The following is a 16,178-nucleotide window of genomic DNA, read 5'->3' as shown; positions in this document are numbered from 1 at the left end:
CAAATGTAATTTAATTTCTAAATAAGCAAAAATGTGAAAAAGTTTCTACTTTGTTGTAACAGATGACATGCAACAAATATATCTCAAAACTGGCTGCGACTCTGGTTGAGAAAGGCTGGTTCTCAGAGGATGAAACTAAATAGATAAATTACCTACCCCAACACACCTAACATGTAATGATGGAACAAACATAGGATAACAGCCATAGATGTTCTGGTTCAAACAGGAGGGAAATTAAAGATAAAAAGAAGTCACTGGCCAATGGCAGTTCTGCTATCTGTCAGGCAAATGGTGGGAATCTCTTGACTAGGTTTCAAGGGCTGGGAATACTTCTCCATGGGTTTCAACTTTGCCCTCTTGGTTCTTGGTTCTTTTGTTTTTCACAAAAGGCAGCACGTGTTTGTAGCTGAGTAGTTTTATCAACCTGCTGCCTGCCAATAAAATTTGGGGGATCCAACAGCCTCCTTTCATTTTGTACCGTTTCTGTCTCTTTTGTTCCAAGTTGGCAGTGTTTCTGCTGAAACAAACTTCTGAAAAACTTACAAGTCTTCGATGGATTTCGCTAGAATTTACTCCATTAGAAAAAAGACACATTCACACATCTTTTCAAAATAATCCATTTTCTATCTCAGGTTCATGTTAAGATGGCTGAGGGGCAATACCTTTACAGGCTCTCTAGTTTGATTCAAAGGATCTGTGAGACATGCCCTCAATCATCTGAAAGGGACCTTTGTGTGACTGAATAATCTCAGCTTCTGGTCTTTCTGAGGTTTTAGCAAGAGGTTGTGTAGTCACACTCGCAACGTTTTCTATCCACCCTGCTTTCCTGACATTTAATTTTAGTGTCTTGCCATCTGTAGAGTCAGAATTTCTTAAATCAAGTCTTATTTCCTTTTTACTTAACAGTTCTTATCTCAATTTCTCTCTCTCTCCCGGATTTTACTGTAAGTGGCAAGAGGAAACCAAGTGGTACTTTCAAAACATTGCTTGGAAGTCTCTTGAACTGTGTATCCAAGCTTGTTGCTTACAAGTGCTGCTTCCCACATAACTGCAGGATACAGTTTCACTAAGCTTTCTGCCAACAGAACAAGGATCTCCCTTCCTCTGGTTTCTGGTAACATGTTCCTCATTTCCTTCTGAGCTCTCACCAGCAGCATCTGTAAAGTCCAGATTTCTACTGATAATCTGTTCAAGGAATTTTAGGCTTTTTCTCTCATGCTACCCAAATTCTTCCAGTCTCCTCTCACTATTCAGTTCCAAAGCCACTCCCACGTTTTAGATATTTGTTGTAGCAGCACCCCACTTCCAGGTACCAAACTCTATATTAGTTTTCAACTGTTGTGTAACAAATCACTACAAATTTAGTGGCTTAAAACAACAAACATTTGCTATCTCATGCTTTCCGTGGGTCAGGTGTCCAGGCTCAACTTAGCTGAGTCCTCCGCTCTTGGTCTCTCAATGCTGAAATCAAGGTTATCAGCTCGGCTGCATTTTCATATGGAGGCTTGAGTCTAGGGAAGAATCTGCTTTCAAGCTCATTCAGGTTGTTGGTGGAACTCATTTCCTTGCAGCGGCATGTAAGGACCCCGGGTTCTTACTGGCTGTGAGCTAGAGGCCTTAGGTCCACATTGGTCCCCTGCCGTGTGGCTCTCTCACAGGCCCTCTCTGAATATGGCAGCTCATTTCTTCAAGACCAGCAGCAGAATCCTCACCCCAGTGTGCTAAGACTGAGTCTCGGGTAACGTAAGATGATCATGGGAGTGACGTCCTATCACCTTTGCCTTTTTCTGTTGATCAGAAGTCACAGGTTCTGCCTGCATCGAGGGGAGTACAAGAGTGTGACTCATTGGGAGTCACCTTAGGGCATGCACCCCAAAGTTGTATAGTAGGCTGAATAATGTCCCCCAGAGATATCAGGTTATAATCCTTGGAAACTGTAAATGTTACCTTATTTGGTGAAAAAAAAAAAAGGGGGACTTTGAAGTTGTAATTAAGATAGAGATCTTGAGATAAGGGGATTATCCTGGATTATCTGGGTGGCGCTAAATGCAATCACCTGTATCCTAAGAAAGAGGCAGAGGGAGATTAGACACATACACAGAGGAGAATCCCATGTGAAGACAGCACAGAGAAATTTGAAGATGCTTAAATTTTGAAGACCTTGATTGAAGATTGAAGTGATGCAGCCATGGCCGAGGAATGCTGCCAGCCACCAGAAGCTAGGAACAGATTCTCCCCTAGTGCCTCTGTAGGGAGTGTGGCCCTGCTCACACCTTAATTTCTGCCCAGTGATACTGATTTTGCTCTTCTGGCCTCCAAAACGAAGAATAGATTTCTGCTGTTTTAAGCCACCTACAGCAGCCACAGGAAACTGGTACAGATGGATATTGATACCTCAGTGTTGCTTTTTTAATGCATTTCACTGATTACTCAGTGATGTTAAGTATGTTTTCATAAGATTATTGATTGTCCAAGTGTTTTCTTCTATGAGTTTTTCAACTTGTGTCCTTTGTCTCCTTTTTTGTTTTTTTTTTGGTGAGGAGGATTAGCCCTGAGCCAGCATCTGTTGCCAATCCTCCTCTTTTTTTCTTTTTTCTTTTTTTTTTGCTGAGGAAGGTTGGCCCTGGGCTAACATCCATGCCCATCCTCCTCTACTTTATATGTGAGACGCCTGCCACAGAATGGCTTTATAAGCAGTGTGTAGGTCTGCGTCTGGGATCCAAACCTGCAAACCCCAGGCCACCGAAACGGAGTGCACAAACTTAACCACTATGCAACTGGGCCGGCCCCCTTTGTCTCCTTCTTTTTAAATTCACTTTCTTATTGATTGGTAGGAATTCTTTACATAGTCTAACTACTAATCCTATGTCAGTTTCCATATTCCTGAAGAGATGTTTATCTTCTAATCTGTAGCTTATCTTTCTACCTTATTCATGGTATCTTCTACATTCAGAAGATTTTTTTTCACCTTTTTTAATTATGGAAATTTTTAGACATACTCAAGAGAGAATAGTGTCATAAATCTTCCATGTACCCATCACTCAGCTTCAACAATTATTAGTATTTTTCCCAGAAGTATTCATCTTTTCCTTTAAGTTTTGTAATTTTTGTGCATTATCTAAGAAATCCTTAAATAATGATTGTGTTGCTAGTATTTATATGGCTATTTCTGTCTTGATAAAACACTCATTCTTTTTGTCATAACACTTGTTCTTTTTTTACTTTAACTTTTATATAAGTGTTACCTTATGTATAGTAAGTTCTAATATATACAAAGTAGTACTGCACCCATGCTAACCTAAACCTTCTTCCTGAACAACATGTACTTTTCTTATTCAGCACCAGCTATTGATTCGGATCTTGGGAACTCGCCAGTTGTCGCAGCAACATCGTATGTGTCACCATAGAGCTTGTCGAAAATCCCATGTGTCCTTGTAAGAAGGCTAATCAATCATTCAGGAGATGTCAAAATATAAGCCTGAGTCAGCTGTGCTGGCATTTTTGTTTTTACAAAGTAATTCCTCTCAATTTTTTCACCTTTATTTCTAGTGTGCCACCTGGGCTTGAAGGCATGAAAGAACAAGACCTCTGCAACAAGATAATGGCTAAAATACTGGAGAATTACAATACCCTCTTTGAAGTGGAATATACAGAAAATGATAACCAGAGGTGTGAAAGCTGGGCCAGGCTTATCATAGTAAAAGTAAGTAACTTTGGTACTTAATCTTCAGTAAAGTACCAAATTTGTGATTGATGGTTCCTTGCTGCTATAAAAATTCTCTCTAAAGCACTTATATGAGCCCAGTGCTGTGGTCGATTGGGCGCGCCACCTTTTTATGAAAGCCTGGTTACAGCAGAGATACATGCTGACGGCTGTGTTAAGGAGTGCTAACTTACTGACTAGGTTGCAAATTCCTGAAGATAATATTACTGTGTCTTTCTGTCTCTCTTGTGTCTGGCGCACTTTCAAATTCAACATCAGATTTTAAGTCCCATATAGGTAGTCCTTGGTAACTATCATCAGTGAAGGAGAGTTTTTTAAAAACCTATAGAGTCCTGGACAATACTATCTAAATCTTTTTATACGTTGGCTGATAATTTATAACATGAATGCATTATTAGGTGAATGCATATAGATCTCTAAAGACTTACAGTTGAGAGTCAGAGGATAAACGTCCAAACCAAGTCCTCCAGATGTGGGAAAAGAGAGAAAGTGTCTTATTTCTTGCTCATTTGTATTGAGGTAAAGCATAATGGAACTGATACGGGAGGTTCCCTCAGGAGGTTTCCTGAGACTTATCAGATTTACAGACCGCACTATACTCTTGTTGATTCATATGGCAATGAATGATAAAACCAGAGGCACTTGGTTTGGGCATTGAAGGAGTGTTTTCATCTCTTCCAGTGGAGGCCATGACTTTGAAGAAGAAATAAAAGGTAATGGATATCAAGTAGCACCCTACCAAAACAGTGAAAGAAGACCCAAACTAGGTTTTCTTAATTAGGGCTTACGCTGTTAATACAACAGACTCCCTATGAGGGAGACAACATCTGAGAGGAATGCTTTTAGCAGGAATCTTGCCAACCTGATAAAGAGAACCTTAAAATGAAATTTGAGGGAAGGGAAGAACAATGCTCAGATAAAATGATAAAATGAGATACTTGGGAGAATATCAAGTGTAACCTAAGGTGGAGGTAACATGGTAGCTGAGAAAATGTCAGTGATTCACAAGAGAAAATAAGAAAAAAAACCTCGCTTATATTAGTTTTGCTCCCCCCCAAATTAAAATACATTATTTTTTAAATGGAAAAAAATCTACCTTAAGTTTGTACTTTGCAAAGGGTCTCTTTTTAAAATATTAAAAAATGGTTGACTTTGTTCCAGCTGTACCTTTGATAAGCACTTTTTAACACTTGTGCCTTTTAACAGGGGCTGATAAGATAATAAGGTAAACCTAAAATATAAAGAAAGTATTTAGATAGATACTAGATAAATGTGATCTCCTAGGCAAGAGATACCTGCTGAGATACAGACAGTTGCTGGAATACGCATGGGAGGTTATATGCTGTGCAAGTAAAATAACACCTGTTGAGCTGTGTGGACGAGTGCCCTGCGTGGACGTGCTTGAGCTACTAGCCTAAGCACGGTGGAGAACACAGCATGAGAGGACAAGGCAAGACACACAAACTGATAATACTGTTGGGAGCCAAGTATAGGAGTCTTAGGTGGATGAGTATGACTGCTACTCTCCTGATGCAAGTCTCATATCTGGCCTAGAGTCAGACAGATGTCCTGATTGGAAACTACATGTCTGTACTCTGAAGCATCATTCTGCTAATATTTGGTGCATTTTTCATATTGATCTTGCTGATAGTCTCATTTCTGAGATGGTAGATAATGCAACAGGGGAATGTGATTTTCTGGACTTAGTTATAACTAATATGGATGAAATGGAAGTTATGGAAATCATTTTAATGAGTTGTGCCAGTGCCATTTTAGAGTCCATAATAACGAAGAATATGCTAGTCACAGGTAGATATGTAAACCTGGAGATTGTTTAGAAAGCAAATTTGTTTTTAAAATTCCTAAGGTCATAGAAATGTTAGAGATAAACCAAAAGGCAGCTGGATTAAAAATGATGTGGGAGGCTCACAATGAAATCATTAACAGATAGAAAAGTAGTAAAAATGGAAGGGTAACTAAAAAAACCAAATTCTCATTCTGATCATTCTCATGAGCTCAGCTTTTAGAAGGATGTGTACAAAAAGAGGAAACAGGCACAAAACAAGTGATAAATACACAAGAGTGACCAAGACATAAAACGTCTGAGCTGAAAAGAGCTTAGGCTCATGAAAACTTCTGAGATATAGAAAACAACTTTTAAGAGGAAAAAAGACTAAATGTATCCACTGACATGCCTCTGTGTAGCCCAGTGTGGGAAACAGTCAGCAAGTTTGACTGAAGTTTCTCCTGATATCCTTGTGGGCTAAATGGAGATTTGGGGCCCAGACAAATAAACATTTGACTGTATTTGGACTTGGATGAAGAACTTTGACCAGAGTGTTGGAATGTGGATTGATGTTAACTTCAGGGGAGGTCTCTACATTTGTTTGCGTTGTTTTCAGTATTTTCATCATTGACTTGAATGAGCACATATTTAGCACATTTGCAAGTGAAATAAAACTGGCACAACAGGCCAGATATTGGTAGCTGGGTATGTAGACCAACCAAAGTGGAGTGTGTGTGTGTGTGTGTGTGTGTGTGTGTGTGTGTGTGTGTACAGCCATTTCCCTCTCCTTCCTTGCCTAAAAAAAAGTTTTATTTGGGCCTGCACCAATGTGCTGAGGTCAACGGGCCCCTCCCTCAGCCCCCAAAGGATGGATGAATCATAAATGGTCTATTATACCATCCTCTTCAGCCAGTGCTTGACTTAAAGGTTGGCTGTGATACAGTTCTGGCCAAGGAGATGTCAGGGAAATTGTGCTGGGAGCAGAGTGCCTCTGGGAAAGGTTTTCATCCCTATTACAAAAAAGAATGATTTACGAGCTCAGAGCTTTGGTTGCCCCTGGGTGGAGTTGGAGGTGGCGGCAGTGGTGATGACTGACCAGGAAAGTGTCCAAGGGGCTTTCTGGGGTGATGAAAATGTTCTGTAGGTGTACACCAGTGTATGCATTTGTCAGAACTCATTCAACTGTATACTTCTTATGCATTTTACTGTATGTGAATTATTGTTTAAAATTTTAATTAAAATAAGAGAGAAAGAAAGCAGGCTTCCAAGTCAAGATGCCCACCCCTCCCATCCTGCTTTCGGATGTTTCATGTACAGGTACAGTGCTTGGAGCTGCTGCCACCATCTTTTGCCCTTGATGAATGTATCACTGACACACTGAGGTTGGCAGCTAAAGGAGGAAAAAGGCTCAGTTCCTTACCACTGTTGATCCAACCCTGAACACGTGTATTGCTGGGCTTCTAGTTGCATGAGGGAAATAAATTCCTCATAGTATAAACTACTTTTAGTGGAATATTGTTTCTTGCACCAAACGCATCATATCTGATACAATCAATATAATTAGAAAGTCCTATACTTAGGTTCATAAAATGATTTACACAAATGATTTACATAAAATGCTTTACACCTCCTCCAAGAGGAGACCAAAATTAATAATAGTTAAATTATTAATTATATAAATAAATTAATTAGAATCATCCATGGGTTTTAGTTAATTCCTAGCACGATATGACATGTCAGCGTGATGTGATTGCCAAAAACCCCACAAATTCATTCACCGAGTACAGCAATAGTATCTAGAATAGAGAATGTGTCTCAACGCCCTTGGTGTAGGTCAGGCAGTATCTGCACTATCATATCTGACTCTGAGAACTACGTTCTGACTCGCCTGACAATCACCACTGGTCCTCATTTATTCTCACTAAATATATGTTTGCCTGGGTGACTATCTTTTGCTTCACTTACCATGCTGCTGATGACTTCTAAATCATAACTCTAGCCCCAACCTATCAGAAGAGCGGTAGAGCCATGTTTCCCGCTACCTATAAAAAGCAATACTGGTACCTCACATTGCTCACACCCAAAACATCATCTCCAAAACATTGTCTGTGTTCTGTCCTTTCCAAGCTTAGTTTGCCAGCCCCCCGCCTGCCAAGCTAGAATCTTGAGTTTATCCGTAATTAGTCCTCCTTTACCATTCCCACTGGGACTCGTATTCTATCTTAGACATATCTCTTGAAATGAGTGTCTTGTGTCCACCCACCACCACTGCTTTAGGTCAGGCCCTTACCACAGCCACACAATTTCAATCTGTTCTCTCCCACTTCCAGGTTCACGCCCTTCCCACCAGTGATAGAATGATGTTCCTAAAACACAAACCTCATAACATGTTCCTGCCTTGAGTAAACAGATATTTTGCTGTTGTTGTTTTGCTTCCCACCCTTTTGCTGACATTATGCCATTAAGACTCCTTTACTTGGAATTTAGGCCATTTACACTCTATCCCCAAACCAAACTTTTGCCTTGAATGAATGAGTACTTGAATGAGTACTGAATGGTTGTCTTCTTCCTATTTCTTGGGCCTGTCTTCATTCTCCTTTGAGGACTTTTCCTTCTTAGAATTAAATATTATTTCCTGGGCCATTCTTAGGTCTTCATTCCAGAGTTCTGCCTGGCACACCACACGTACATATCCAACTGCCTAGCTGTCATTTGCATCTGCATGTCCCACGGATTTTCTCCTCATCTTTCCTTGCCCTGGAAGATCTCATGTTCCACTGGATTCTGGGGCTTCATGAATGGCCCATTTATCTATACAATCGCTCCAAGTTGGTGTCCATCAATCACTAAAACCTGTTACTTCTGCTTAAGTATCTCTCAATCTCTGCCACCCTCATTAGTGCTTCCTCATCGCCTCTCATCCAGGCAAGAGAATTATACACCTGCCTCATTATCACAGTCACCTGGTGACCCAGACTTACTGAGTCAGAAACTCGTGGCAGAGCTCCAAAACCTGTATTTTAAAAGGCTTCCTTGGCAATTTCAATAGTCAGCCAGATTTGAGAACTGATTGATCCTTGGGAGACTACCACAATAGCCTTCTCATTGGTTTCCCTGACTCTAGTCTGCCCTTGACGCCATCTTCCCTCTTCTGCTGCCGAAGTTACTCTCTATCATGCAAATATGAACATGTCACTTCCCATATCAAAATTCTTCAGTGGTTCCTCTTCACCTATCCCTGTATTATAAAATCTAAATCTTAGCGTGACAAACAAGGCTTTTCATGATTTGAACTCACCCTAACTATTTACACTTCTTTTCTGCCGCTCCCTCGCATACATTTGATTCCCCAGAAGTCATTGATTGACGTAGCGGTTGATACCATGTGTTTCAGGCCTCATGCTTGTCAAGCTAGTGAGCACAGTGCTTGGCATTGAAAATTCCTTGAAGTCAATGTCTAGACTCTATTTTACTGAAAATAATGTCTATGATCATAATTTGTACATAGCATGAAAGAAATAATGAATGTTTTTAAATTAATTGAATGAGATTGGAAACATGATAGTTCACTGAATATTTTATGACTACCATATTTAAGAACAGGTACTAGATACTTCTAAAGTTTTTAACAGTTCTGAAAAGAGCACTGATATTAGAATGAGAAGGCTTAGAATAATATTAGATAATATTATATAATATCTAATAATATTAGAATAAGAAGTCTGTAACCCTGGCTACTCAGCAGTGTGGCTGGGTAATGAATAATATCTCTCCTCCTCTTTCCTGTTATCTAAAATGGTGAAAATCTTATAGATTTATTGTGGGATTTAAATCATTAACACTTGTGAAAGTATTTTCAAAGCCAGTTAAGTATTATAAAAATATCAAGTATTACTTTTCTATTTTGGCTTGGGTGATAATATAGGCTGAGGAGTAACTGATGAAGCCGTTGGCTTACTCTGAAACGATCTGGTCAGAGATACTTCAGTAGATACATTAATAAGCTTAGGGCACAGAGTTAAGAACTCCAGGTCTGGAATCACAATGAATGAGAACTTTCAGTTTGTGTCACTCTGCTCAAGTTACTCATTCTGTTCTTCAACCTTGAGTTCCTCATCTGTAAAATAGGAGAAATATCAGTAAATAGTTTGGCTGTGTCTTATTATGATTAAATGAGATAATGATAGCAAGTTTTTAATAAGTTTTACCTTTAAATTTTTATTTTATTTTATTTATTTTTCCCCCAAAGCCCCATTAGATAGTTGTATGTCATAGTTGCACATCCTTCTAGTTGCTGTATGTGGGACACGGCCTCAGCATGGCTGGAGAAGCAGTGCGTCAGTGCGCGCCCAGGATCCGAACCCAGGCCACCAGTAGCGGAGAGCGCGCACTTAACTGCTAAGCCATGGGGCTGGTCCCTAAATTTTACCTTTAAAAATTTTACCTGTAAAATAAAGAATCATTAGGGTCAAATCACCTTTATGATGTCACCTGACTTCCTTTTACCTTAAAGGGAATCAGGCCTGATGATAGAGGGAACACAGTCAAAAGCAGAAAAGTTGCCAATCAAATGTGTTGCTCATGACAGAAGAGTTACTGCCTCTAGACATTTCTTACTATTCATTCAGTATTCTAGCTTTTCAATATGATTAAATTAAGTATCCTTTTGTCTTTGGAAAGGCAAGAATCTGATTGCACCCTCAATGGATAAACGTGTGTGATTTTTTAGTATTTAATGGATCTATCCAGATCTGCTTTTTGAAAATGAATCATTTCAAAAAAAAAACAACAACAAAAACACAAAACTCATTTAAGTGGAAGTTTTGTGGAAGAATGGGGTATTTAAGTGGCCCTGTTAAAAATGACTGGGATTTCAACAAGTTGCTGAGGAGAGGAAGGGAAGTGGGTATGCAGAAAACCTTCCAGGCCAAAGAGTATGCTTGGAGTGTTTGGGCATGGAGTGTTTGTGTAGTGGTGACCAGACATTTCCGGCTAGACCATAGGAAGTAGCAGGAGAGAGCTAGATACTAGAGTTAAACTAGTATGGAGTGTAACTATGTAGTTAAAACTTACAGGAATGGGAGAATGATGAAAGGTTTTAAGAACAGGATGGATTTAATTTAAGCTGTACTTCAGATTTTTACTTTATCCCTTTGGCACAACCAGGAAGTTGGTGTGACTCTCAGTGAAGCGTTTCTGTCATAGGCTGTCAGAGGAGTAGCCTAACAACTATCTTCTGCTTAGCTGACTCCAGTCAGTGCTGCAGATTTGATCATGGCTTCTACAACGCGTTCATCAGCCTCACTTCCAGACAGGCTTCCTCTACCAGGACGCCAAGGCAAAGATTAGCAAAAAGGTTTACCTACATGACGACTCCTTCAACTGCATTTTCACTGCCATTCTCTGGAGTGAACCTCAGTCCCTAGAAGATTTTTCCAGATTCTGCAGTGGTTTAGCCATGTCTACCAGATCTGGTTACTTCAATCAAAGGAATTTTGGATAGACCTCTTAGGACTATGACATTTGGAGAAATCTGTAGTCTGCTAGAGGTCTGAGAATGTCTATGTTGGCTCTTGGCATTTTGGTCCACATTTTGCTGAACTTAGCAAGTCGTCTTCATAGTTGGTTGTCTACAGTTATGGCCATTTCTTACTTCATTTAAGGTAAAGCTTTCTTTTTTCTTTTTCTTTATTTTTGTTTCTTAGAGGTTTCAAGGAAGGAGCATAAGTAGAAGTGCCTTTATTTTGCCAAACTGGAAGGTCAAATCTGTTTTTTTGAATAACTGGGTTAAAAGAATCACATCTTTCAAGTAGGCATCTAATGGCCATAGTTTAATTTCTCCAACTTCAGAATAATTTGAGAGTCTCCATAAGGTCATCTAAATACAGACTTTAGTGAAGCTTTTCCCTCATATCTACTCAAGAATTAAATTAATCACCCAGATATTTACATACTCAAAATTCAGTGGCAAAAAATATGGTTGAAATAATGGACCATGAAATCTGAACTGCATTCATTAAATAATCATCAGGTTCCTACTATGTGCAAAGTGTTGTTCTAGGCACAGGGAATACACCAGTGAGCAATGGACAAAAGTCTCTGCCCTTATGAAGCTTATATTCTAATGGGGATACAAAAAAAGAAACAAGCAATAAACAATTAAGGAAATATGTAGTATGTCAGGTGGTGGTATGCTCTGTGGAGAAAAAGCAGGGAAGGAGAGAAGTAGTACAGATAAGATAGAGGAGTGGCATTTGCTCATTTAAATGGGATGGTGAAAAGCTTCAGTGACAAGGGGATATCTGAGCAGAGACTTGGAGGAGGTGAAGGAGCAAGCCATGAAGACACTTGAGAGAAGAGCAATACAAAGATCTTGAGATGGGAGTATAGCTGGTCTGTTTGATGAGCAGAGTTGAGAAGGTCACTGTGGTTGAATTACAGTGAGCAAGGGGGAAAGTTAAAAGAAATGAGGTCACATAGGCAACAAAGGACCAGATCATATAGGCTCTTATTGGTTGTTGTAAGGACTTTGGCTTATTTTGACAGTATTGAACAGAAGAGGGTTGTGATCTGACTTATATATTAAAAGGATTACTCTGACTGCTAGGCAGAGAATAGACTGTTGAGGGGGATGGGCAGAAGCAGAAGCAGGGAGACCTGTTGGGAGTTCATTACAATAGTCAGATTAAGAAACGATGGTGGCTTGGACCGGGGTAACGGTAGGGAAGGTGGTGAGGAGAGCTGAAGGGTAAGTTAGGATATGAAAGAGCAACATGATAGGAGGTACTAGAGACCCCAGTTAGGCCAGAGAATACTTGAGATGGGAGTACATGAGCAAGCAAGCTAGAGGAGTAGGGGGCTGTGAACAGAGAGTGGGATGTTTGCATGAGTGATTTTTAGAGGTGGAGCAATCTGGGATAATGATAGGTTGTGTTCATGAAAATGAGTGACTGAAGTGGAGAAGAAGAGAAATCATTGGAAAGGAGATAGTTAAGACGTGACAAATAAAGATTTGATGGTTTGTCCATATTGACTGTGAATTTACCCAGGAGGATGGCAGATACTGAGGTGGACAGGAAGGTATACTCTATAAATATAAGTTAAACTTATAAATTATATATATTTATTATATATGATATGTAATAGTATATAATTATAGTTATTTTAAAATAAATATAAAAATAGTTATAAGCAATAAATAAGATAATGTATAATAATTATGTATAAGGTATAAATTATAGGTATATATTTAATAGGGTTAATGTAGAGCCTCATATATGAGTACATACACAAAATAATGTGATTAATATGTTGCTAAAGTTCTATCTAAAGGTATCTAGGTGAGTATCACTCTATTCTAAACAAGTATCTTGTGAGAGTGTCTTTACTAGACGGTGTGGCTATTGCTTGTTATATCTTTGGGAATTTCTTTTGAAATTGTCATCAGAACATGTCATTCATGTGTCATATTTTTCTGTATCTTGTTGGACTGGAAATCTTTGTGCTTTAATGCTTTATTTAATTATGGAAAATAGTCCATAGTCATTTTAAGCCATAGCAGATCTAAGTTGGGGAGTAGTGATTAAATATTAACTTTTGGGGTTAAAATTGAAATATGTCTATAAAATAATTATGCTGATTTCCCTGTGTGACTCATAAGCAAACTCTCAAAAGTTATTTTAAAATGTTTTGAGCAAAAGCAAAATATTAGAATAGCCTTCCATAGTGATTAGTTTGAGGGACGTGCTCACTTAGCAATATCCGTTATGGCAAGTTTGATTACGAAGTTCAGTCTTATTCCTCTAGAGTCAAAGTCATGTACCACGTAAACTGATATATCACATAAACTTCCTAAAACATTTCCCACATCTTTTTCATGCTCAAAAACATTGCATGAGTCTTCCTTTTTTATTTAGGGCTACCGTCTAAACAAATTAATTTCAACAAATGTTTGTTCCCTATTTGCTGCTTACTCAGCAAAGCTCTGGACTGAGTGCTGGGCCTCTTCAGAAAATAAATGCAGGAACAGAGCAGCCAAAGGAAGAAGGGGGCTTTATGCCAGATACTGTGCTAAGTTCTTCTATACATATTATCTTATTTGCTTAAATGCAGGAACAGAGCAGCCAAAGGAAGAAGGGGGCTTTATGCCAGATACTGTGCTAAGTTCTTCTCTACATATTATCTTATTTGCTTCTCACGTAACCCTGTAAAGTAGGTGATCCTAATTCCACTTTGCAAGTGAGGAAATCTATGGAGTAAATTATTCAGGGTCAATAGCAGGAAATGACAGAGCTGGGTTTTGATCTCAGTACTCATTGCAGGACTCCCGGCATCTTCTATAGCCCCTGAAGAATACTCCAAACTGGGTAGCAGTGGAGTCATCATAGGAAATAAAAAATATTTTGGTTTTTATCCGGTTTTTTGGTACTTGGTGGTTTGGCTGTCTTGTCTCTCTGTGTGGGTGAACTTACATGGTGCGAATGACTGACTGTACCTACCGAAATCTGTTATGTTATCATTTGAGCACCTAGGAACTCGGAGGTAGCGCTGAATTAAAATTCATTTCCTGTTTCTTCAGATCAAACCTTGAATAGTGAGCTATACCTTCTAGATTGGTTCTAAGTTTGAAGGTTAAAAAATAATCAGTGATTTTTAAGAAAAGCAACGATAAAACAGCATGGTAGAATGTTGTTTGCTTGTATGATTCAAATGGTCATTTTTAGTAGTGGAAACTGATTAGACCATCAATAAGTCTAAGGCATTAAGTTATAAAAGTACTATTAGAAGTTATTGCTTAGCTTGGGGTACTTTTATGGCTCCAGTTTTTAGATCATAGCCACATATCTACAATTGCGATTACTATTAATTTCTTCTCCCCAGATGTTTGTTTTGTAGACTACTTACACATAAGCAGACATGACTTTCTAGTGTTTAGGAATCATTGGAATAGATTAGCTATATCTGTCAGGTGTTACATTCCTTGTTTCCTATTATAAGGAATGTTTAACAGAAGATAGATGAAATTGCTTTTTGCTTATGAAAACATCATTATGCTATGCAACTTTAAACTGCTTCCAGTGAGATGACAATACTTTGGAACTGACACCTCAGAAGGTGCCTACTTTAAATCATTGTATTGTGTGTATTTGGCAAATACGGGTACTCAGTAAATGGCCAGTGAATATTTGTAGACTTTTAGATTATTTGTATTTGCTTTAGAAATGAATTTCTGCTGTTTTCTTCAGTTGGTCTCCTAGGGATAGAAGTTATACTTCTGGGACCAGAAGAGCCTAAAAAAGAATATCCCTCTAGGGGCAGCCCTTAACCAATGACCGAAAAGTATGGGGATATAAATTCCCAGTTCCGTTACTCTGTGGTTTGAATAATTAGGAGGCGTGTGTTTCATGGTGTTTCTCAGAGCTTTCCTCCAAGTTGAAGCTTCAGAACTGCTGTAAGAGCTCTAGTAGCTTAATAATGACACCCCCTACTAACTAGCTTCTCCGTCTATTATCACCCTGTTTCCCTGCCGAACCACCCAAATCAACAACTTGCCCTCAATCCTTGTCACAGGGTCTACTTCTAGTTGGGTGAGGGGGGCGTCTAACTAAGACATCTCAAATTCTACTCCCTCTAGGAAGCCCTCTCATCCTCCAGGTACATTTAATCCCATCTCTTCTGTTGTCTTAGTGCTTTTCTTTCTCCTTCTACGAGAACAAGTCTCACATTCTGCCTTGGGGTGAGTTGCCTTTTTCTCTTGTATTGCATTATAAATTCATCAATGGTAGGAACAATATCTCATATTTACTTATACATTCTTTTCTCTAAAAGTTATGGAGTAACTCATACACTCTTGTGTCTTCCAAAGCACTTATTCTAGTTTTTTTTAATTTACTCAAAAATGTCCATTGAATTGCACCATGTATGTCTAGATAAAAGTTAACTCAAACGTGTTTCAGGAAAGTGATGGTAACTATTCTAGGCATTGGTATTGGTTCACATTTCTAGAGTATACAATAAAAGTTTGCTTAACAGGACTCCCCCTAACTAATTTGGCAGATTAATCAATTCTCTGCATTTGCTTTTAAAGCATATTGAGTGCTGTCTATGGCCACTCTGAAGGCTTGTGGCTGCTAGGCTGTTCTCTCACATACTTGTTCATTACCAGTTTTACTATATGCTAACCAAGGGTCAATTGTGTTTGTTTCCAAAACTATTTATGTCAGGTTTTTTTATGGTACCTATATAATTAAACAAATGCAATGTGAATGTAACATTACAGCTATTTCTGGGAAAATGTGTCAGAGTAATTAATAGAAACTTCTGTAACAGCTTCTGAAATCTTAGTGGCTTAACACAATCAGAATTTCTCACTCCACAGTCCAGTGGTTGAGCAGCCCTCCTCCATTTTGCCTCACCATCCTCCAAGTTTGCCTGAGCAAGAAAAGAAGAGGTTGAGAATAATATGGAATAGTTTTATGACTACACCTGGAAGTGGCTTATAATGCTTCTGCTCACATTCCAATGAGTAGATTCAGTCACACAGCTCCCAACCTAACTGTAAAGGGGCTGGAAACGTAGTCTTCCTGGTGCCTAGAGAGGGGACATAGAGGACATGAGGAGAAGGTATGGGGTTCGCAAAGAATTATCTCTGTTACAAAAGCTAAGTTG

General features: G+C 38.9%; 1 protein-coding gene across 4 annotated transcripts in view; it reads left to right on the top strand.

The window, feature by feature from the left end:
- FAM13A (family with sequence similarity 13 member A) overlaps positions 1-16,178 on the top strand; it is a 317,773-nt gene that overhangs the window by 106,801 nt on the left and 194,794 nt on the right. For all 4 annotated transcript variants that reach the window (XM_058547500.1, XM_058547499.1, XM_058547501.1 and 1 more), the window contains exon 5: positions 3,550-3,703. In XM_058547500.1, coding sequence (XP_058403483.1) covers positions 3,550-3,703 — 154 coding nt within the window. The remainder of the gene's footprint in view (positions 1-3,549; positions 3,704-16,178) is intronic.

Source organism: Diceros bicornis, chromosome 8, assembly GCF_020826845.1.
Source record: "Diceros bicornis minor isolate mBicDic1 chromosome 8, mDicBic1.mat.cur, whole genome shotgun sequence".
NCBI lineage: Eukaryota > Metazoa > Chordata > Mammalia > Perissodactyla > Rhinocerotidae > Diceros > Diceros bicornis.
The sequence above is the reverse complement of the archived record's forward strand: the minus strand, read 5'-3'. Positions and strand labels throughout refer to the sequence as shown.